General features: G+C 42.0%; 1 protein-coding gene across 22 annotated transcripts in view; it reads left to right on the top strand.

Annotated features, from left to right (window-relative positions):
- The window catches only part of DYNC2I1 (dynein 2 intermediate chain 1), a 131,330-nt gene that overhangs the window by 51,512 nt on the left and 56,076 nt on the right, over window positions 1-23,742 (top strand). For 13 of the 22 annotated variants that reach the window (XR_012433144.1, XR_012433146.1, XR_006696648.3 and 10 more), the window contains 4 exons: window positions 604-954; window positions 11,760-11,815; window positions 14,198-14,252; window positions 17,839-17,907. Coding sequence is in view for 18 of the 22 variants with exons in the window: in XM_074036491.1 (XP_073892592.1) it covers window positions 604-954; window positions 11,760-11,815; window positions 14,198-14,252; window positions 17,839-17,907 (531 nt within the window). In the remaining 4 variants the exon portion in view is untranslated. The remainder of the gene's footprint in view (window positions 1-603; window positions 955-11,759; window positions 11,816-14,197; window positions 14,253-17,838; window positions 17,908-23,742) is intronic. The other 9 variants (XM_074036495.1, XM_074036494.1, XM_074036493.1 and 6 more) reach the window with 2 other exon arrangements.

Consider the following 23,742-nt stretch of genomic DNA (forward strand, 5'->3'; position numbering starts at 1 on the left):
GCTTTCTCTATGGGAGCGAGGTGGCTGGGGTGCAGAGAGTTTACTGTGTGACGTTGGGGTGGCAGCAGTGTCTGACCGTGGACCATGACATGAATAGGGTTTTTCCTTACAGAAGGGTAACAGATTAAGTTTTCAGGAATGTATCTGACAGTGGAATTGAGGAGTGAAGGGGGCAGTGGTAGTTCTATAAGTTTTCCTCCTTTTGTTATAACATTTATAAAGACAGCACAGTTGTCCTTTGGTATCCATAGGGGAAGGGCTCCAAGACCCCCTCAGATACCAAAATCCATGAATACTCAAGTCCCCCGTATAAAATGGTGTAGTGTCTGCATATAACCTACACACATCCTCCTGGATGCTTTAAATCATCTCTAGATTACTTAAAATCCCTAGTGCAATATAAAGGAGATGTAAATAGTTGTTATTGTTTAGGGTGTAATGACAAGGAAAAAGTCTGTATATGTTTAGTACAGACATGATTTTCTTCGAATGTGTTTGATCTGTGGTTGGTTGGATCTGTTGCTGCGGAACCCATGGAGAGGGAGGCCGGCTGCGCTCCTGTTTGATGTGCTCCTGTGTTTCTCAGCTTGTTGTGTTTTACAGCTGCAGTACGGAGACAGCAAGGACAACCCTCTCAAGTACTGGCTTTATAAAGAAGAAGGTGACAGGAGACACAGGAAGCCCAGAGACCCAGATCGAGACAAGAAACACCGAGAAAAAAGCAGCACAAGGGAAAAAAGAGAAAAATATTCCAAAGAGAAAAGTAATTCATTCTCTGAAAAAGAAGGGGAAGAAAGACATAAAGAAAAGCGACACAAAGAAGTCCTTCATTTTGATGATGAGAGGCACCGAACCAGTGTGGATAGAAAAGAGAGATCAGCAAAAGACGAGCACAAGAAAAGGGAATCCAAGGTACCCCTTCCGATGCTTCGTTGCCTTCACAGCCGCCACGAGGTCAGCGCTCTCAGAGGAGGTTTACCGGGGCGTGTCGCCAGACAAAGTTGAGATTTGTGGCCTGGTAGTAGTAATTTAGGAGAAATGCGACTCAGGTCTTGATTATGTGGTTAGTACAGACAGATTACTGATCTCCTAAGAAATGTGATGTCACATATTTTGATTATATTGTGAATGTACTTTTAACAGATATTTGGAAATCTATCATAAAATTTTGAAATCTGGCTGGGTGCAGTGGCTAATGCCTGTAATCCCAGCACTTTGGGAGGCAAAGGTGCGGATCACCTGAGGTCAGGAGTTCGAGACCAGCCTGACCAACATGGTGAAACCCCCGTCTCTACTAAAAATAAAAAAATTAGCAGGGCATGGTGGCATGTGCCTGTAATCTCAGCTACTCTGGAGGCTGAGGCAGAAGAATCGCTGGAACTCAGGAAGGAGAATCGCTGGAACCCAGGAGACATAGGTTGCAGTGAGCTGAGATCGCACCACTGCACTCCAGCCTGGGTGATGGAGTGAGACTCTGTCTCTCAAAAAAAAAACAAAAAAAAATTGAAATTTAACATTGAAAAGGAAGCTGGTAGGTTTGTTTTTTTTTGTTTTTTTTTTTTTTTTGAGACGGAGTCTCGCTCTGCCGCCCAGGCTGGAGTGCAGTGGCCGGATCTCAGCTCACTGCAAGCTCCGCCTCCCGGGTTCACGCCATTCTCCTGCCTCAGCCTCCCGAGTAGCTGGGACTACAGGCGCCTGCCACCGCGCCCGGCTAGTTTTTGTATTTTTTAGTAGAGATGGGGTTTCACCGTGTTAGCCAGGATGGTCTCGATCTCCTGACCTCGTGATCCGCCCGCCTCGGCCTCCCAAAGTGCTGGGATTACAGGTGTGAGCCACCGCGCCCCACCATTTTTTTTGTTTTTAAGTCTCTTTCCTTAGATCAAAGCTTCATCATTTTCTCTCAATGTTGTATTATGAACATTTTTAAACATACAGCAAAGTCGACATTTTCCAGTGAACACTCACGTACCCACAACTTAGACTTCACCACTCACCTTTTATTGAATTTGGCTATTCTCCATTCCCTAAATCACGTTTAATTACTGGAAGTGACTTAGGTTACATGTGCTTAGTTCCACCCAGAAATGCCTTTCTGGACATAGATTTGGCTTTTATTAAAGGTGGATGAGAAAAATGGTCTATGAAGAACATTATCCTGTACCTTTGTAAAACCACTGCCTTCAAATTAGTCCCAGAAGAAAGATTATTCAGATGACTGACGTTTTCTTTTTAAGACAAGTTGTTCCTATCTGAGTGGCTTGTGTGCTGGGCACAGTTCTAGGTGCTGAGGATACAGCTGTGAACAAAACAAAACTTACTGTTCTTATGGTGCTTATGTTGTATTGGAGAAGCCATAGGATGAAGAATTACCAAAAAAAAAAAAAAGAAATCAAATCTCAGACAGGTGTGGTGGCTTACACCTGGAGTCCTACTACTCAGCAGGTGGGAGGATCTCTTGAGCCCAGGAGTTCAAGACCACCCTGAGAAATAGAGTGAGACCCCCCCATCTCTACCAAAATAAAAATAAAAAATTAGCCAGGGCCGGGCGCGGTGGCTCAAGCCTGTAATCCCAGCACTTTGGGAGGCCGAGACGGGCGGATCACGAGGTCAGGAGATCGAGACCATCCTGGCTAACACGGTGAAACCCCGTCTCTACTAAAAATACAAAAACTTAGCCGGGCGAGGTGGCAGGCGCCTGTAGTCCCAGCTACTCGGGAGGCTGAGGCAGGAGAATGGCGTGAACCCGGGAGGCGGAGCTTGCAGTGAGCTGAGATCCGGCCACTGCACTCCAGCCTGGGCAACAGAGCGAGACTCCGTCTCAAAAAAAAAAAAAAAAAAAAAAAAAAATTAGCCAGGCATGGTGGCACACGCCTGTAGTCCCAGCTACTACAGAGGCTGAGGTGAGAGGATCACTTGAGTGGAGGAGGTCAAGGCTGCAGTGAGCTATGATCGTATCACTGCAGTCCAACCTGGGTGGTAGAGTAAGACCTTGTCTTAAAAGAAAAAAGAGGCCAGGCACGGTGGCTCACACCTGTAATCCCAGCACTTTGGGAGACCAAGACAGGCGGATCACTTGAGGTCAGGAGTTCGAGACCAGCCTGGCCAACATAGCAAAACCCCATCTCTAGTAAAAAAAAAAAAAACAAAAAAAAAAACTGCAAAAATTAGCCAGATGTTGTGGCGCGTGCCTGTAATCTCAGCTACTCGGGAAGCTGAGGCAGGAAAATTGCTTGAACCTGGGAGGAAGAGGTTACAGTTTGCTGAGATCGTGCCACTGCACCCCAGACTGAGAGACAGAGTGAGCCTTCATCTCAAAAAAAAAAAAAAAAAAAAAGAAAAAGGAAAAAATGAACAGATACATGATATAACTTCAGGAATGGTGATCGAGCATTGTATAATTAAAATTTTCCTTTGTGTTGACTTTTAGAAATTCAAAACTTTTGCGGCTTTTGATACTCAAAATTAGTATCAACTCAGATGTTCTTCAGCTGAGTACTCTGTGAACCTGCTGCTTGATGTAATTATCCTGTGGTTACCATAAAGTGCAAGGGGCACTGTTAGTAATTGTAACTGGGACTGTTCCTAGGGATAGATGTTCTCTGTGATTGTCTCTTGTCTCTCACTTTCTCTATATGATATTTTTTCTTTCTTTCTTTTTTTTTTTTTTTTTTTGTTTTGAGACTGAGTCTCACTGTATTGCCCAGGCCGGAGTGCAGTGGTGTGATCTTGGCTCACTGCAGCCTCCACCTCCCGGGTTCAAGTGATTCTCCTGCCTTAGCCTCCCTAGTAGCTGGGATTACAGGCGTGCGCCTGGCTATTTTTTTTTTTTTTTTGTATTTTTAGTAGAGTTTCGCCATGTTGGCTAGGCTGGCCTCAAACTCCTGACCTCAGGTGATTCGCCTTCCTTGGCCTACCAAAGTGCTGGGATTACAGGCGTGAGCCACGGTGCCCAGCCTCTATATGATTTTTGATCCATGATTTTAATTAGAATTATGTAACTTTTATTGTAAGCTTTCTCCAGTTATCAATTAGAGATACAAAGGGTATGAGTAAGTACAATAAATATACAAAATGTTCTTCTAAGCTTCCTGACCAGTGACTTCTTTAATAGAAGAATACAGTGGCCTCATTATCCTATCTGCCACGCCTTTATCCTTTTATTTATTTTTATTTAAAAATTTTTTTTCTTTTTTATTATACTTTAAAGTTCTGGGATACATGTGCAAAACGTGCAGGTTTGTTACATATGTATACATGTGCCATGTTGGTGTGCTGCACCCATTAACTCGTCATTTACATTAGGTATATCTCCTAATGCTCTCCCTCCCCCAGCCCCCCACCCCACAACAGGCCCCCGTGTGTGATGTTCCCCTTCCTGTGTCCAAGTGTTCTCATTGTTCAATTCCCACCTATGAGTGAGAACATGTGGTGTTTGATTTTCTGTTCTTGTGATAGTTTGCTGAGAATGATTTCCAGCTGCATCCATGTCCCTACAAAGGACACGAACTCATCCTTTTTTATGGCTGCATAGTATTCCATGGTGTATATGTGCTACATTTTCTTAATCCAGTCTGTCATTGATGGACATTTGGTTTGGTTCCAAGTCTTTGCTATTGTGAATAGTGCTGCAGTAAACATACGTGTGCATGTGTCTTTATAGCAGCATGATTTATAATCCTTTGGGTATGTACCCAGTAATGGGATGGCTGGGTCAAATGGTATTTCTAGTTCTCGATCCTTGAGGAATCGTCACACTGTCTTGCACAATGGTTGAACTAGTTTACAGTCCCACCAACAGTGTAAAAGTGTTTCTATTTCTCCATAGCCTCTCCAGCACCTGTTGTTTCCTGACTTTTTAATGATTGCCATTCTAGCTGGTGTGCAGTGGTACCTCATTGTGGTTTTGATTTGCATTTCTCTGATGGCTAGTGATGATGAGCATTTTTTCATGTGTCTGTTGGCTGCATAAATGTCTTCTTTTGAGAAGTGTCTGTGCATATCATTTGCCCAGTTTTTGATGGGGTTGTTTGTTTTTTTCTTGTAAATTTGTTTGAGTTCTTTGTAGATTCTGGATATTAGCCCTTTGTCAGATGAGTAGATTGCAAAAATTTTCTCCCATTCTGTAGGTTGCCTGTTCAATCTGATGGTAGTTCCTTTTTCTGTGCAGAAGCTCTTTAGTTTAATTAGATCACATTTGTCAATTTTGGCTTTTGTTACCATTGCTTTTGGTGTTTTAGACGTGAAGTCCTTGCCCATGCCTGTGTCCTGAATGGTATTGCCTCGGTTTTCTTCTGGGTTTTTATGGTTTTAGGTCTAACATTTAAGTCTCTAATCCATCTTGAATTAATTTTTGTATAATGTGTAAGGAAGGGATCCAGTTTCAGCTTTCTACTTATGGCTGGCCAGTTTTCCCAGCACCGTTTATTAAATAGGGAATCCTTTCCCCATTTCTTGTTTTGTCAGGTTTGTCAAAGATCAGATGGTTATGAATGTGTGGTATTATTTCTGAGGGCTCTGTTCTGTTCCATTGGTCTATGTCTCTGTTTTGGTACCAGTACCATGCTGTTTAGGTTACTGTAGCTTTGTAGTGTAGTTTGAAGTCAGGTAGCATGATGCCTCCAGCTTTGTTCTTTTGACTTAGGACTGTCTTGGCAATGCAGGCTCTTTTTTGGTTCCATATGAACTTTAAAGTAATTTTTTCCAATTCTGTGAAGGAAGTCATTGGTAGCTTAATGGGGATGGCATTGAATCTATAAATTACCTTGGTCAGTATGGCCATTTTCACGATATTGATTCTTCCTGTCCATGAGCATGGAATGTTCTTCCATTTGTTTGTGTCCTCTTTTATTTCATTGAGCAGTGGTTTGTAGTGTTCCTTGAAGAGGTCCTTCACATCCCTTGTAAGTTGGATTCCTAGGTGTTTTATTCTCTTTGAAGCAATTGGGAATGGGATTTCACTCATGATTTGGCTCTCTGTTTGTCTGTAATTGGTGTATAAGAATGCTAGTGTTTTTTGCACATTGATTTTATATCCTGAGACTTTGCTGAAGTTGCTAATCAGCTTAAGGAGATTTTGGGCTGAGATGATGGGGTTTTCTAAATATACAATCATGTCATCTGCAAACAGGGACAATTTGACTACCTCTTTTCCTAATTGAATACCCTTTATTTTTTTCTCTTGCCTGATTGCCCTGGCCACAACTTCCAACACTATATTGAATAGGAGTAGTGAGAGAGGGCATCCCTGTCTTGTGCCAGTTTTCAAGGGGAATGCTTCCAGTTTTTGCCCATTCAGTATGATATTGGCTGTGGGTTTGTCATAAATAGCTCTTATTATTTTGAGATATGTTCCATCATTACTGAATTTATTGAGAGTTTTTAGCATGAAGGGCTGTTGAATTTTGTCAAAGGCCTTTTCTGCATTTGTTGAGATAATCATGTGATTTTTGTCTTTGGTTCTATTTATATGCTGGATTAAGTTTGTTGATTTGCATATGTTGAACCAGCCTTGCATCCCAGGGATGAAGCCCACTTGATCATGGTGGATAAGCTTTTTGATGTGCTGCTGGATTCGGTTTGTCAGTATTTTATTGAGGATTTTTGCATTGATGTTCATCAGTGATATTGGTCTAAAATTCTCTTTTTTTGTTGTGTCTCTGCCAGGCTTTGGTATCAGAATGATGTTGGCCTCATAAAATGAGTTAGGGAGGATTCTCTCTTTTTCTATTGGTTGGAATAATTTCAGAAGGAATGGTACCAACTCCTTCTTGTACCTCTGGTAGAATTCGTCTGTGAATCCGTCTGGCCTGGACTTTTTTTGGTTGGTAGGCTATTAATTATTGCCTCAATTTCAGAGCCTGTTATTGGTCTACTCAGGTCTTCCTGGTTTAGTCTTGGGAGAGTGTAAGTGTCCAGGAATTTATCCATTTCTTCTAGGTTTTCTAGTTTATTTGTGTAGAGGCGTTTATAGTATTCTCTGATGATAGTTTGCATTTCTGTGGGGTTGGTGGTGATATCCCCTTTATCGTTTTTTATTGCATCTATTTGGTTCTTCTCTCTTTCTTCTTTATTAGTCTTGCTAGCGGTCTATCCATTTTGTTGATCTTTTCAAAAAACCAGCTCCTGGATTCACTGATATTTTGAAGCGTTTTTTGTGTCTCTATCTCCTTTAGTTCTGCTCTGATCTTAGTTATTTCTTGCCTTCTGCTAGCTTTTGAATGTGTTTCCTCTTGCTTCTCTGGTTCTTTTAATTGTAATGTTAGAGTGTCAATTTTAGATCTTTCCTGCTTTCTCTTGTGGGCATTCAGTGCTATAAATTTCCCTCTACACCTTGCTTTAAATGTGTCCCAGAGATTCTGGTATGTTGTATCTTTGTTCTCATTGGTTTCAAAGAACATCTTTATTTCTGCCTTCATTTTGTTGTGTACCCAGTAGTCATTCAGGAGCAGGTTGTTCAGTTTCCATGTAGTTGAGTGGTATTGAGTGAGTTTCTTAATCCTGAGTTCTAGTTTGATTGCACTGTGGTCTGAGAGACAGTTTGTTATATTTTCTGTTCTTTTACATTTGCCGAGGAGCGCTTTACTTCCAACTATGTGGTCAATTTTAGAATAAGTGCGATGTGGTGCTAAGAAGAATGTATATTCTGTTGTTTTGGGGTGGAGGGTTCTGTAGATGTTTATTAGGTCTGCTTGGTGCAGAGTTGAGTTCAATTCCTGGATATCCTTGTTAACTTACTGTCTTGTTGATCTGTCTAATGTTGACAGTGGGGTGTTAAAGTCTCCCATTATTATTTTGTGGGAGTCTAAGTCTCTTTGTAAGTCTCTAAGGACTTCCTTTATGAATCTGGGTGCTCCTGTATTGGTTGCATATATATTTAGAATAGTAAGCTCTTCTTGTTGAATTGATCCCTTTACCATTATGTAATGGCCTTCTTTGTCTCTTTTGATTTTTGTTGGTTTAAAGTCTATTTTATCAGAGACTAGGATTGCAACCCCTGCCTTTTTTTGTTTTCCATTTGCTTGGTACATCTTCCTCCATCCCTTTTTTTGAGCCTATGTGTGTCTCTGCATGTGAGATGGGTTTCCTGAATACAGCACACTGATGAGTCTTTACTATTTATCCAATTTGCCAGTCTGTGTCTTTTAATTGGAGCATTTAGCCCATTTATATTTAAGGTTAATATTGTTATGTGTGAACTTGATCCTGTCATTATGATGTTAGCTCGTTATTTTGCTCGTTAGTTGATGCAGTTTCTTCCTAGCATCGATGGTCTTTACATTTTGGCATGTTTTTGCAATGGCTGGTACTGGTTGTTCCTTCCCATGTTTAGTGTTTCCTCCAGGAGCTCTTGTAGGGCAGGCCTGGTGATGATAGAATCTCTCAGCATTTGCTTGTCTGTAAAGGATTTTATTTCTCCTTCACTTATGAAACTTAGTTTGGCTGGATATGAAATTCTGGGTTGAAAATTCTTTTATTTAAGAATGTTGAATATTGGCCCCCACTCCTGGCTTGGAGAGTTTCTGCCAAAAGATCTACTGTTAGTCTGATGGGCGTCCCTTTGTGTGTAACCCGACCTTTCTCTCTGGCTGCCCTTAACATTTTCCTTCATTTCAACTTTGGTGAATCTGACAATTATGTGTCTTGGAGTTGCTCTTCTCGAGGAGTATCTTTGTGGTGTTCTCTGTATTTCCTGAATTTGAATGTTGGCCTGCCTTGCTAGGTTGGGGAAGTTCTCCTGGATAATATCCTGCAGAGTGTTTTCCAACTTCTTTCTATTCTCCCTGTCACTTTCAGGTGCACCGGTCAGACGTAGATTTGGTCTTTTCACATAGTCCCATATTTCTTGGAGGCTTGTTCATTTCTTTTTACTCTTTTTTCTCTAAACTTCTCTTCTCGCTTCATTTCATTCATTTGATCTTCAATCACTGATACTCTTTCTTCCAGTTGATCAAGTCGGTTACGGAAGCTTGTGCATTTATCACGTAGTTCTCGTGTCATGGTTTTCATCTCTATCAGATCGTTTAAGGACTTGTCTGCATTGGTTATTCTAGTAGCCATTCGTCAAATCTTTTTTCAGGGTTTTTAGTTTCTTTGCGATGGGTTTGAACTTCCTCCTTTAGCTCGGAGAAGTTTGGTTGTCTGAAGTCTTCTTCTCTCAACTCATCAAAGTCATTCTCTTTCTAGCTTTGTTCTGTTGCTGTCGAGGAGATGCGTTCCTTTGGAGGGGGAGAGGCGCTGTGATTTTTAGAATTTCCAGCTTTTCTGTACTGCTTTTTCCCCGTCTTTGTGGTTTGTATCTACATTTGGGCTTTGATGATAGTGACATACAGATAGGGTTTTGGTGTGGATGTCCTTTCTGTTTGTTATTTTTCCCTCTAACAGTCAGGACGCTCAACTGCAGGTCTGTTGGAGTTTGCTGGAGGTCCACTCCAGACCCTGTTTGCCTGGGTATCAGCAGCGGAGGCTGCAGAAGAGTGAATATTGCTTTGCTGTCTGATCGTTCCTCTGGAAGCTTCGTCTCAGAGGTGTATCTGGCCGTGTGAGGTGTGAGGTGTCAGTCTGCCCCTAGTTGGGGATGTCTCCCAGTTAGGCTACTCGGGTCAGGGACCCACTTGAGCAGACAGTCTATCCGTTCTCAGATCTCAAACTCCGTGCTGGGAAAACCACTACTCTTCAAAGCTGTCAGACAGGGACATTTACATCTGAAGAGGATTCTGCTGCCTTTTGTTTGGCTATGCCCTGTCCCGAGAGGTGGAGTCTACAGAGGCAGGCAGGCCTTCTTGAGCTGTGGTGGGCTCCACCCAGTTCCAGCCTTCTGGCAGCCTTGTTTACTTACTTAAGCCTCAGCAATGCTGGGTGCCCCTCCCCTAGCCTCGCTGCTGCCTTGCAGTTAGATCTCAGACTGCTGTGCTAGCAATGAGGGAGGCTCCATGGGCGTGGGACCCTCCGAGCCAGGCCCGGGATATAATCTCCTATTGTGCCCTTTGCTAAGACCCTTGGTAAAGCGCAGTGTTAGGGTGGGAGTGACCCAATTTTCCAGGTGTCGTGTGTCTCGGTTTCCCTTGACTAGGAAAGGGAATTCCCTTCCCCCTTGCGCTTCCCGGGTGAGGCGATGCCTTGCCCTGCTTCAGCTCTCACTTGTTGGGCTGCATCCACTGTCCAACACGCCCCAGTGAGATGAACCCCGTACCTCAGTTGGAAGTGCAGAAATCACCCGTCTTCCATGTTGCTCACGCTGGGAGCTGGAGGCTGGAGCTGTTCCTATTTGGCCATCTTGGTGCAGATCCCCTCACCTTTATCGTTTTAAAAAGCAATTTTTGTTTTTGAGACGGAGTCTCGCTCTGTTGTCCAGGCTGGAGTGCAGTGGTGTGATCTCCGCTCACTGCAAGCTCCACCTCCGGGGTTCACGCCAGTCTCCTGCCTCAGCCTCCTGAGCAGCTGGGACTACAGGCGCCTACCACCACTTTTGTGTTTTTAGTAGAGACGGGGTTTCACTGTGTTAGCCAGGATGGTCTCCATCTCCTGACCTCATGATCCGCCCACCTTGGCCTCCCAAAGTTCTGGGATTACAGGCGTGAGCCACCATGCCCGGCAAAAGCAATTTTTTTAGAGATGGGTTCTAGCTGTGTTGCCTAGGCTGATCTTGAACTCCTGGCCTCAAGCTACTTCAGCCTGCCAAATGGATGGGATTAGGATGTGAACCACCATACGTGCCATACTTTTATCCTTTTCAAGATTGGATCATCTCCTTTCTGCTCCTGGAAGTAGTGGATTCAAGTGATCACTTGTAAATACCTTTTCCAGCCCAGGACTCTCCTGTCCAGAGTGTTAGTCCTGAGGGACTGTGTGATGAGGCCACAGGAGTTTGACGACAACGTGCTGAGCTTTTTCTCAGCTCTGCCATTTGCAGGCCATCTGGGTGAGCAGCGTTACCTGCCTCCCTGTGTGGTAGGTGCTGAGATAATCACAGCACGCTTCTCCTGGCCCCACGTGCAGCCTGACTGGCTGCCATCACCACAGCCAGGGCCCCCAGTGCTATGCGCTGCTTGCCCACACCCAGGTCTGACTCTTAACATTAACTTGATGACTTTTTTTTCTCTTCCCTTTTTATATCTAGTCAGTAAATCATAATTTTTCCTACCCAGCACTAGTGATTTTATTTTTTTCCCATTCCAATTCATTTTACGGACCACAACACATTGTTCTGTTAAACATAACACTTTTTTCTGATTAATTTTGTAAAGTTTTTGTTTCTGTTTTTGAGATGATGTCTCGCTCTGTTGCCCAGGCTGGAGTGCAGTGGCGTGATCTCGGCTCACTGCAACCTCCACCTCCTGGGTTCAAGTAATTATCCTGCCTCAGCCTCCTGAGTAGCTGGGACTACAGGTGTGTACCACCACGCCCAGCTAATTTTGTATTTTTAGTAGAGACGGGATTTCTCTGTGTTGGTTAGGCTGGTCTCTAACTCCCAACCTCAGGTGATCCATGCACCTTGGCCTCCCAAAGCGCTGGGATCACAGGCGTGAGCCACCGCGCCTGGCATAATCACCCTTTTATATATACTTTTATCCATTTTCTTTACATTTAATTATCTAATTTACTAAAAATAGCTGGCCAAAATAGTTATTTAAAAGATACTTGTGGTGTAGATGCTATTGTTAAATTTTCAATCCATTCTTGTTTTATGGGGTTTACTAATTATGCTTACTTCATTCCCATATGTTAATAAATGGTTATGGGATTATTCTTTTGTTTGCTAGAACGGTGAACACAGAAATCGAGGTGCAAGCTCAAAAAGAGATGGGACCAGCAGCCAGTAAGGATTGCGTGCCCTGTGGTCGACCTTGACGTGTGCCGCTCTCGTGGAATGCTTCAGGGAATTTTCTTACTGGCTCCAGTGGTGGCCAGTCTGTGGGAATCAGTTATACTTCATTTTCTCTAGATTTTACCCCTTAGCCCCTCCAAATGGGTTGGTATGTTTTAGGAATACTAGAGGAGCTTGGAAACTTATTATGAAATTATTAGTTTTTTATTTTGCCTTTTAAATTAATTATATTTATTTTTATTTTTTCCATTTTAATATTATTGTTTCTATTTATTGCCTCAGGATCTGTTTTTGTCCTTTTTAACATTTGCTCATGCAAAATTAGAAAATTGGTACTGACTTTGGGGAGAATAATTCACTTGGGAGCCTCTTCATGTGCAAGAGGGCGTCCTCCCTGCCTGAAGTTAAAGATCCACAGGTGGGCGGTTTCGCCCCTTTACAGACCTGAGCAAACCATTCTGGTTCACAGCCACTAAAAACAGTACATGCCGGCAAGTCCCCCTCTGCCCATTGTTTGTCGCTTGTGAACACCCAGGACGGAACATTCCACCCTGATGCCTTGGCAGAGACCCCCAGAGCTGGGGGTGGGGGTCAGCCTTGGTTGGAATTTCCTGTCTACCTTTTAGTTGCAGTGTTGGGTGGCCTTTCGCTAAAGCAATGATGATAATTCCTGTGTCATGTGGGTTTTGCGAAGATTATAGATTAATTGGAGTTTCTGTATAAACTATTTTTTTTTTTTTTTGAGACAGAGTTTCACTTTGTCACCAAGGCTGGAGTGCAGTGGTGCGATCTTGGCTCACTGCAACCTCCGCCTCCCAGGTTCAAGCTGTTCTGCCTCAGCCTCCCGAGTAACTGGAACTACAGGCACACACCACCATGCCCAGCTAATTTTTGTATTTTTGGTAGAGATGGGGTTTTGCCATGTTGGCTAGGCTGGTATCGAACTCCTGGCCTCAAGTGAGCCACCCACCTTGGCCTCCCAAAGTCTGGGATGACAGGCGTGAGCCACCGTGCCTGGCCTAAACTCTCATATATAAGCCCTAGACTTTAATTTGTTCTTTCTGACAATCAGATTTTGTAATCCTTTTTCAAAGATTAGAAAACCCAGGTTAAATGTCTTACCCAAATTTTTACAAGTTTGGGCAAAGCTAACACTTAAACCTCGGGTGTCAGTTCCTGGGTTTTATACTGCATGTCCACTAGAAGGCACAAGAAGACTCTTTTGCTCAATTCAGTACTTTTGTTAAACCACATGGTATATTGGTATGAATGAAAGTTTAAAAATTGAGAATCAGTTTGATATTTTGCACATCTTTATTTTAGGTCCTAACTAACATGAAATGTGATTTAAAAGTAAAACATATTTCAAGATAAATCTTTCTTTTAGAAATATCTTTTATTTTATATTTGTATTACATATTATATATTTTATTTTATATTTAATATAAAATAGTATTTCAGACAGACCAATAAAATTATAGAAAATTTCTAGAACTCTGTTTTTTGAGATGGAGTCTTGCTCTGTTGCCTAGGCTGGAGTGCAGCGGCATGATCTTGGCTAACTGTAACCTCCACCTCCCTGATTCAAGCAGTTCCCCTGCCTCAGCCTCCCAAGTAGCTGGGATTACAGGCACATGCCACCATGACTGGCTAATTTTTTTGTATTTTTAGTAGAGATGAAGTTTCACCGTGTGCCAGACTGCTCTTGACCTCAGGCAGTCTGCCCACCTCGGCCTCCCAAAGTGCTGGGATTACAGACATGAGCCCCGCACCCGACCAAGAACTCCTAAAGAATGTAGATTTGCACTCACACACAAGTTTGTTAAAACACGTAATTTCTTCTCTGGAAGATATTCTCTGTCTTGAATTATTGCTAAAAGAGTAAGAATGCTAGGAAGACTTTAACATTTATTGCTATAATAAAACATGCTTTGCTAACCTGCAACAGTTTTTTTTTTTTTTTAATTATTTTTTGAGAAAGGGTCTTGCTCTGTCACCCAGGCTGGAGTGCAGTGGCACAATCATGGCTCACTGCAGCTTCAAACTCCTGGGCTCAAGCAATCCTCCTGCCTCAGCCTCCCAAGTAGCTGAGACTACGGCATGTGCCACCATGCCAGGCTAATTTTTTATTTTTGTAGAGATGGGGTCTACTCTGTTGCCCAGGCTGGTCCCGAACTCCTGGCCTTAAGCGATCCTCCTGCCCCAGGCTCCCAAATAGCTGGGATTACAAGTGCAAGTCGTTGCCCCTGGTTATAGTAGTTCTTAATCGTATCAAAATATTGTTAAGAACTTTCACTGATATGGAAAATGTTTTATTTTTTAAAAGCGCTCATTTAAAAGTAAATTTTGATTTTGATTATGTTTGCTTTCCAGGTATGCCGAGAATTTAGTAAGGAATCACGGAAAAGATAAAGATTCAAGACGGAAGGTAAGGCAGTCTCCACTGAGGATACATCGATTTTATGGTACATTCAGATTAGCCATCATGTTAGTTTGGGCTTCCCCTTGAAAGCAGAGGCTGAGACAGGGCTCATTTGCAGATGGTTTATTTGAGTGGTGATTCCAGAAGGCATACTAGAGACTTACTTTAGGCTAGAAGACACAAATAGGTTGAAAGTAAAAAGCTGGACAAAGAGAATCTGTCAAACAGCAGCTATGAGAGGGCTGGACTGGCTATACTAATATCAGATAAAACAGATTTTGAGACAGAAAGTGTTACTAGAGATAGACAATTCAGAATGACCAAATAATTAGTTCAGCAAGGAGACGTAACAATTGTAAATGAATATTTACCTAACAAGAGGGCCCCAAAACACAAGCAGCAAAACCTGACAGAATTGAAGGGAGAAATAGACAATTCACAATAATAGGAACTTTAGCACCCCACTTTCAATCACAGATAGGACAATATTTTATGGTAACAAATTAGGTAATTTAGATGAACGGACAAATTCCTAGAGACTATCAGTTACTAAAACTGCTAGAAGCAATAGGCTGAACTGACCTATAGTAAGTCAAGAAATTATGTTTATGTTAAGAATCTCCCCACAAAGTAGCTCAGGCTCTGATGGCTTCTCTGGCAAATTCTACCAAGCACATGTTATTAATAGACACTTGTGACTAACACACACGCGTAATCCCTCTCCTTGCATAATTGTTTCCATGTGTTAAGCTACCTTGTGACATGTATTTATGCACCAGGAGAATTGTACCCTGTGCTGAGCTTGTCACTTAGCACATCAGCGTTTCTCCACAGTCTTCATTATCTCCACCATCTCCAATAGTATCATAAGAGGAGTCTTCATAACGATTACTTAGTAACTAAAATAGCACACTGTGGAGTTAGGGTTATTATTAAACCATTTTCCTCTTTTTTTTTTGTTATTACAGATAATGTGGCAAGCATATTTTGAATTTTATGAATTATTTCTGGAGAATAATTTTTTCTTTTTTGGTAGTTATCTGAAACCCATGACCTTGAGATAATCATATTTAACAATTTTCTGCCATATATATATATATATATATATATGCTGAGTTGGAGTCTTGCTCTGTCTCCCAGGCTGGAGTGCAGTGGCGCGATCTCAGCTCACCTCAACCTCTGCCTCCTGGGTTCAAGTGATTCGTGCCTCAGCCTTCTGAGTAGCTGGGATCGCAGGCATGCGCCACCGCACCCAGCTAATTTTTGTATTTTTAGTAGAGACAGGGTTTCACCATGTTGGCCAGGCTGATCTTGAACTCCTGACCTCAGGTGATCCACCTGCTTCGGCCTCCCAAAGTGCTGGGATTACAGGCAGGAGCCACCGTGCTCAGCCTTCGTGCCATATTTTTATGAATTGCTTTATTCTATATCCGTACACAAACATGATTTTACATAAATTAGGTCATACAGCACCTGTTGTTTTGACGCAGATGTTTTATTTATTTAATTTTGGTGGTGGTGGTGGGATTGCTTATTATCTGGCTATAGCCACACATTTACCACAGAAAAAAAAAGACCTACAAATATTTCTCATATAATCTTTTATAATCATATATTGGTATGTATATTTGGGAATTTGGAAGCCAGTTTTAAACATTTACACACACACACACACACACACACACACACAGCCCTCCTGTTCTTCCTAGTTCATTGTGGAAATCCCTCCAGTTTGGATGTTATAGATCTACTGTGTTATTTTTGTGGATACATTTCTTGAAGTGGAATTGTGGAATTATTGGATGAAAACATATAGATTTATTTTCCTATTTTTTTCATGTTTCCCAATTTTTTCTCTAAGCTCCAGGTTGGCATTGTTAACTAGAATTATAACGTGAGCCACATTTATAATTTTAAATTTTTTTATTTTTATTTTAAAAAATATACCAGATGTTCGAGACCAGCCTGGGCAGCATAGGAATTCCTCATCTGTATAAAAACAACAACAACAAAAAATTTAAAAAAGGCCAGGTGTGGTGGCTCAGGCCTGTAACCCCAGCACTTTGGGAGGCCAAGGCAGGGGCATCACCTGAGGTCAGGAGTTTGAGACCAGCCTGACCAACATGGTGAAACTCCATCTCTACTCAAAATACAAAAATTAGCCAGGCATGGTGGTGGACTCCTGTAATCCCAGCTACTTGGGAGGCTGAGGCAGGAGAATTGCTTGAACCTGGGATGTGGAAATTGCAGTGAGCCGAGATCGCATCACTGTACTCCAGCCTGGGCCATGGAGCGAGACTCTGTCTCAAAAAAAAAAAAAAAAAAAAAAAAAGAGGTGGGGTCTTGCTGTGTTGCCCAGACTGGTCTCGCACTTCTGGGCTCAGGTGATCCTCCTGCCTCAGCCTCCTAAAGTACTGGGATTACAGGTGCGAGCCACCACACCTGGCCTATAATTTTACATTTTCTTATAAACATACAAAAGAAACATGAATTAATTTCATAACATCTTATATAATCCAATAAATCTAAAATAGTATCCGTGCAACCTATAATCAGTATAAAAATTATCAATGAGGTAGCCAATGGGATATTTTACATTCTTTTATTTTTCTTTTCCAGAGGAGTAAAATATATGATGTGTTTTTTTCTAGAAAAATTTCAGTTCATTGTGAACGTATTTAACAGCTTGTTTTGGCTCTGATTAGATCCACATTTTACAGCAGCAACACTGAATTTATCTTGATTCAATTCTTCAGCATTTATGGAGCGCCTGCTATGTGCCAGAATAGTTTTCTGGACACATGGAAAGTTCTTTTTCTGTTTTCTTCATGAATAATACATTATATTGTCACCAGTTTTAGACACTGCCTAGTTTTGGGTAGTCACTTGTTTTTTTTTTTGAGACTGAGTTTTGCTCTTGTCGCCCAGGCTGGAGTGCAGTGGTGCGATCTCAGCTCACCACAACCTCTGCCTCCTGGGTTCAAGAGATTCTCCTGCCTCAGCCTCCCAAGTAGCTGGGATTGCAGGTACCTGCCACCCTGCCTGGCTAATTTTTTTTATTTTTAGTAGAGATGGGATTTCACCATGTTGGCTAGGCTGGTCTCAAACTCCTGACCTCAGGTGATCTACCCTCCTCAGCCTCCCAGAGTGCTGGGACTATAGGCGTGAGCCGCCATGCCTGGCCTGAGTAGTGACTTCTAAGTGCATAGATCTTCCTAGCGTCGTTGATAAAGGTGACATTTGCAAGGCTTTTTCTTCATCACACACAGGGATCCGGGCTTCTTGTGTGTCCTTTTATCCGGTCCTCTCACTGCTGCTGTGAAACAGGTGCCGTAATTCTGATTTTTCAGAAGAGAAAGCTGAGGCACAGAGGGTTGAAGATACTTGCTCTAAGCTCTAAGTCACACAGTTTGTCAGTCCCAGGGTGGGACCCGCATCCCAGAGCGCGAGTTTCGCAGTCTGTGCACCTGTGGAATCTCACCTGTGTCCTGGCTGCTGAGGGCCGGTGGGCTCTGTGGGGAGCTGTGTGGCGTGCGTGTCTCCTGGAATCTCACCTGTGTCCTGGCTGATGGGGCTGTTCTCTCTCCATTAGCATGGCCATGAGGAAGGTTATTCCGTCTGGTGGAAGCTGGACCAGAGGCCAGGAGGCGAGGAAACTGTGGTAAGGAGAGTACTTCGTCTTATAGTTTTGCAATCCTGTCCCAGCACAGACTTCCACTCACATTTCCTTGCTTTCCTGTCAGCATTTTACTAGTGTAATTATTGTCCCTTTCAGATAGCAGGGACAGATGAGATTTTCATATGAAATTCACACTTGGAGTTGTTTGAAGTCCTTGGTCTTGTTGAAAGCCATCTGGGTTGTGGGGGTCAAGGAATGTAACTGGGTTGTGTGCACACCGTCAGGTACTTGAGCCTCTTTCTTTCTGGAAGAGGAGAGGATTTTGCAAAGAAATTGGAGAGAAGAGGTTTAGGGTGAATGAACAGACAGCCTTCTCATTGTTGTTCTGTGTAAGTTGAAGAAAGTGAGGAGATTTGAAGACGCCTAATAGAGAAATCACAAAAGACATGATCCAGGCCATGGTTGCTGAGAATTATACAAGGTTATAAATAATTTTCAGAATATATATGCAAAACCGGAGAGATCAAGAAATTGTAAGTATCCTCATATGAGGGAAGAATTGCGGACGGGGCCTCTGAAGGACGTAGTGCAGAGCTTGATGGAGAGCACGTGGGGCTCTCCTTGGGCGGGTGAACTCCTGGTAATGGGGGTTTCTTGTTCCTTCTCAGGGGTGTGTCCCCCAGTGTGGTTCTAGCTCTGCACAGAAGTGACGGTGTCTGCTCCATTCCCCACTGTCTCCTCACCTGGCTGAGTACCTGGCCCACACTAAGTGTGTTGTGAGTGTTTGCAGAGTGGATGAATTGTAGTTTCAAAATCCTGGCCAGACATAGGACATGACTAAGCGCCACTGGGTCTGCTGAGTTGAGCAAGAATAAGAAATGTGATGCTATTAGTTTTCATTTAAAATTCCTGTTTTTGTTCTTTTTGTCAGTCAGCCGGTGTTGTATTTATTGATACAATAAATGTATATATTATTTAATATAATGTACAATGACTTTATATGATAATGTGCCACGAGGACCTTATTTATTTTTTATAAGACTTTATTATTTTTTATTTTATATTTATTTTGAGACAGGGGCTCGCTCTGTTGCCCAGGCTGGCACGATCATAGCTCAATGCAGCCTCAGACTCTTGGGCTCAAGTGATTCTCCTGACTCAGCCTTTCCAGTAGTTGGGACCATAGGCATAAGACACTACTCCTGGCTAAGACTTTATTTTTTTTTTAGAGCAGTTTTAGGTTTCCATCAAAATTGAGAGGAAGGGGCTAGGCATAGGCTCACCCCTGTAATCCCAGTACTTTGGGAGGCCAAGGTGGGCAGATCACCTGAGGTCAGAAGTTCGAGACCAACCTGGCCAACATGGCGAAACCCCATCTCTACTAAAAATACAAAATTAGCGGGGCGTGGTGGCGGGCACCTGTAATCCCAGCTACTCAGGAGGCTGAGGCAGGAGAATTGCTTGAACCCAGGAGGTGGAGGTTGCAGTGAGCTGAGATTGAGCCGTTGTACTCAGGCCTGGGCAACGAGAGCAAAACTCCATCTCAAAAAAAAATATATTGACAGGAAGACACAAAGATTTCCCATATACTCCCTCGCCCCCACACATGAATAACCTCCCCCATTATCAACATACTCTGGCAGAGTGAAGCCTACATCGATGTGTCATTATCATCGAAGTCCAAGATTTATGTTAGGGTTCGCTCTTGGCCTTAAACATTCTGTGGGTTTGGGCAAATGGGCCGTGATGTGGATCCACCACAGGGCATCATGCAGAGTGGTTGCACTGCCCTAAAAACCCCTGTGCTCCGACTGTTCATCCCTCCCTTCCCCCTTATTCGTGGTAATCACTGATCTTGTCTGTGTCTGTATAGCTTTGCCCTTTCCGGAGTGTCTTATACAGCCACTCCTCAACGTATGACAGAGTTACATCCCAGTAAACCCATAGTAAGTTGAAAGTATCGTGATTTGAAAATGCATTTAATATACCTAAACTACCGAAGCTTAGCCCAGCCTACCTTAAATGTGCTCCAAACACTTATCTTACAGTTGGCAAAATCATTTGACACAAAACCTATTTTGTAATAAGGTGTTTAATATCTCATATAATGTATTGACTGCAGCACATTGTAGAGTGTTGGTTGTTCAGCCTCTTGGTCACGTGGCTGCCTGGGAGGTGTGGCTGCTGCTGCTGCCAGCATCATAACAGTATCGTACCACATATCATACCACATATTGTACTGCATGTCACACCGCATATCGTACCGTATATCACAGTGCATATCCTACTGCATAATCATGCTGCATATTGTACCGTATGTCACACCGTATATCATGGTGCCTATCCTACCGCATATTGTACTGCATATTGTACTGCATGTCACACCACATATCGTACTGTATATCACAGTGCATAGCCTACTGCATATTGTACCGTATATTGTACTGCATGTCACACCGTATATCATACCGTATATCATAGTGCATATCCTACTGCATATCGTACCGCATATTGTATTGCACGTCACACTGCATATCGTACCATATATCACAGTGCATAACCTACTGCATATTGTACCACTGTGTCACACCGTATATCATACCATATATCATAGTGCATATCCTTCCGCATATTGTACCACATGTCACACCATATATCATACCGTATATCAGTGCATATCCTACCACATATCGTACCACATATTGTACCACATGTCACACTGTATATCATACCATATATCATAGTGCATATCCTACCACGTATTGTACCGCATATTATACCGCATGTCACACCGTATAGCATACCGTATATCATAGTGCATATTCTACCACATATCGTACCGCATATTGTACTGCATGTCACACCACATATCATACCGTATATCACAGTGCATATACTACTGCATATCGTACTGCGTGTCACACCATATATCATACCATATATCATAGTGCATATCCTACCACATATTGTACAGCATGTCACACCATATATCATACTGTATATCATACCGTATATCATAGTACATATCGTACCGCATATTGTACCGCATGTCACACCGTATATCATACCATATATCATAGTGCATAGCCTAACACGTATTGTACCGCATATCGTACTGCATGTCACACCATGTATCATGGTGCATATCCTACCGCATATCCTTCTGCATATCATACTGCATGTCGCTAGTCCAGGAAAAAAACAAAATTCAAAGTACAGTTTCCACTCAGTGCGTTTTACTTTCGCACCATTGTAAAGTAAAAAAAAATCATACGTTGAATCATTGTAAGTTGCAGATTGTCTGTGATTGGAATCATACTGTTTGTGACCTTTTCCAGATTGACTTCTTTCACTTAGCGATATGCATTTTAAGGTCCGTCTGTGTCTCTTCAAGGCTTAATAACTCATTTCTCCTAGTGCTGAATAATATCCATTGTAGGGATATACTGCAGGCTACCCACTCACTAACTGGAGGACATCTTGGTTGCTTCCAGGTTTTGGCAAGTATGAATAAATCTGCTGTAAACATCTGTGTGCAGGTTTTTGTGTGAACATGTTTCCAACTCTATTGGGTAACTACCAAGGAGTGTGATTGCTGGATCATATGATAAGAGTATGTTTAGTTTTGTTAGTAAATTGCCAAGCTGTCCTCCACAGTGGCCGTAGGATTTTACTTTCTCCAGCAATGAGTGAGAGTTCCTGTAGCTCCACATCCTCCCCTGCATTTGGTGTTGTGGGTGTTCTGGTTAGGTGGGTAGTGGTATCTCACCGTCCTTTTAATTTACATTTTCCTGGTGACGTATGATGTGGAGCATCTTTTCGTATATTTGTTTGCCATCTGTATATCTTGTTTAGTGGGGTGTCTGTTAAGGTCTTCAACCCATTTTTTTAATTGTTGAGTTTTAGGAGTTCTATATGTATTTTGGATAACACTCCTTTATCAGTTGTCTTTTGCAAATATTTTCTGTCAGTCTGTGACTTGTCTTCTCTTCATGTTGACATTGTCTCTTACAGAAGTTTTTAATTCTAATGAAGTCCAGCTTATCAATTTTTTCTTTCATAGATTATGCTTTTGGTGTTGTATCTAAAAAGTCATCTCCATACCTAAAGTCATCTAAATTTGTCCTGTGCTATTTCCTAAGAGTTTATAGTTTCGCATTTTACACTTAAGTCTGTGATCTGTTTTGAGTGTGTTTTCTTGAAGGGTGTAAGGTCTTTGTCTAGGTTATCGTGTGACTGTTTATTTGTTCCAGAACCATTTTTTGTAGAGACTATCTTTCATTCATTGTACTGTATTGCTGTTGCTCCCTTTTCAAACATCAGTTGACATATTTATGTGGGTCTACTTCTGGGCTTTTTGTTCTGTTGCATTCATCTATTTGTCCAGTCTTTTCGCCAGTACACACTGTCTTGATTGCTATAGCTTTGTAGTGGGTCTTGACATCAGGTCATGTCAGTTCTCCAACTTTGTTCTCCTTCAATGTTGTGTTGATTATTCTGGATCTTCCGCCTCTACATGTAACTTTAGAGCTGGTTTGTCAATATTCATACAATTCTGAAACTTCGATTGAGATTGCATGCTATAGGTCGAGGTGGGAAAAACTGACGTCTTGACAGATTTGAGCCTTATTTGTGAACATGGAATATCTCTCCCTTTATTTAGTTCTTTGTTTTGCTTAGCAGAGCTTTATAGTTTTCCTCATAGAGATCTTGTACTTGTTTTGTTAGATTGATACCTATTTGAGTTTTGAGGGTGCTAATATAAGTAATAATGTGTTTTTAATTTCAGATTCTACTTGTTCCTTGCTGGTATATAGGAAAGAAATTGACTTTTGTGTACTCACCCTGTGTTCTGTGACCTTGCTTATTATTTCCAGTTGGTTTTTTTGTTATTGTTGTTCAGTTCTTTCAGATTTTCTGCATAGACTATCATATTATCTGTGAAGAAATTTTAATTTCTTCCTTCCCAATCAGTATACTTTTTATTTCCTTTTCTTATTTCATTAGTTAGAACTTCCAGCATGATGCTGACAAGGAGTGATGAGATGATATATTCTTTTGTTTTCAATCGTAGTGGGAAAACTTTGAGTTTCTCACTTAGGTATGATATTAGCTGTATTTTTTTTGTAGATGTTCTTTATCAAGTTGAGGAAATTTCTCTCTATTCCTAGTTTACTAAGAGTTTTATCATTAATGGTTGTTGGATTTTGTCAAATGTTTTTTCTCCATTTATGGATATGATCTCATGATTTTTCTCTCTTAGCCTGTTGATTTGATGGGTTACATTAATTGATCCTTGAATGTCAAAGCAGGTTTGCATACTTGGGATAAATGCCAGCTGATTGTGGCGTATGATTCTTTTCATTTTTTATCTTTTATTTTTTTGAGGCAGGGTGTTACTCTGTTGCTCAGACTCAAGTGCAGTAGGGTGATCACGGCTCATTGTAGCCTCAACCTCTCATGCTCAAGCAATCTTACCACCTCAGCCTCCTGAGTAGCTGGAACTACAGGCATGAGCCGCCATGCCCAGCTAGTTTTTAAATTTTTTGTAGAGGCAGGGTCTTAAGATCTCACCCAGGCTGGTCTTGAACTCCTGGGCTCAAGTGATCTTACTGCCTTGGCCTCCCAAAGTGCTGGGATTACAGGTGTGAGCCACTGTGCCTGGCCCTGTGTGATTCTTTGTATATATTGTTAGCTTCGATTTGGTACAATTTCGTTGCAGATTTTTGCATCTGTATTCATGAATGATATTGTTCTGTAGCTTGTTTTTTTTTTCTTGTAATATCTTTATCTGGATCATACTGGCCTCATACAATGATTAAGGAAGTATTCTTTCTGCCTCTGTCCCCTGAAAGAGAGTGTAAAGTATTGTGTAAT

This window comes from Macaca fascicularis, chromosome 3, assembly GCF_037993035.2.
Source record: "Macaca fascicularis isolate 582-1 chromosome 3, T2T-MFA8v1.1".
Classification (NCBI taxonomy): Eukaryota; Metazoa; Chordata; class Mammalia; order Primates; family Cercopithecidae; genus Macaca; species Macaca fascicularis.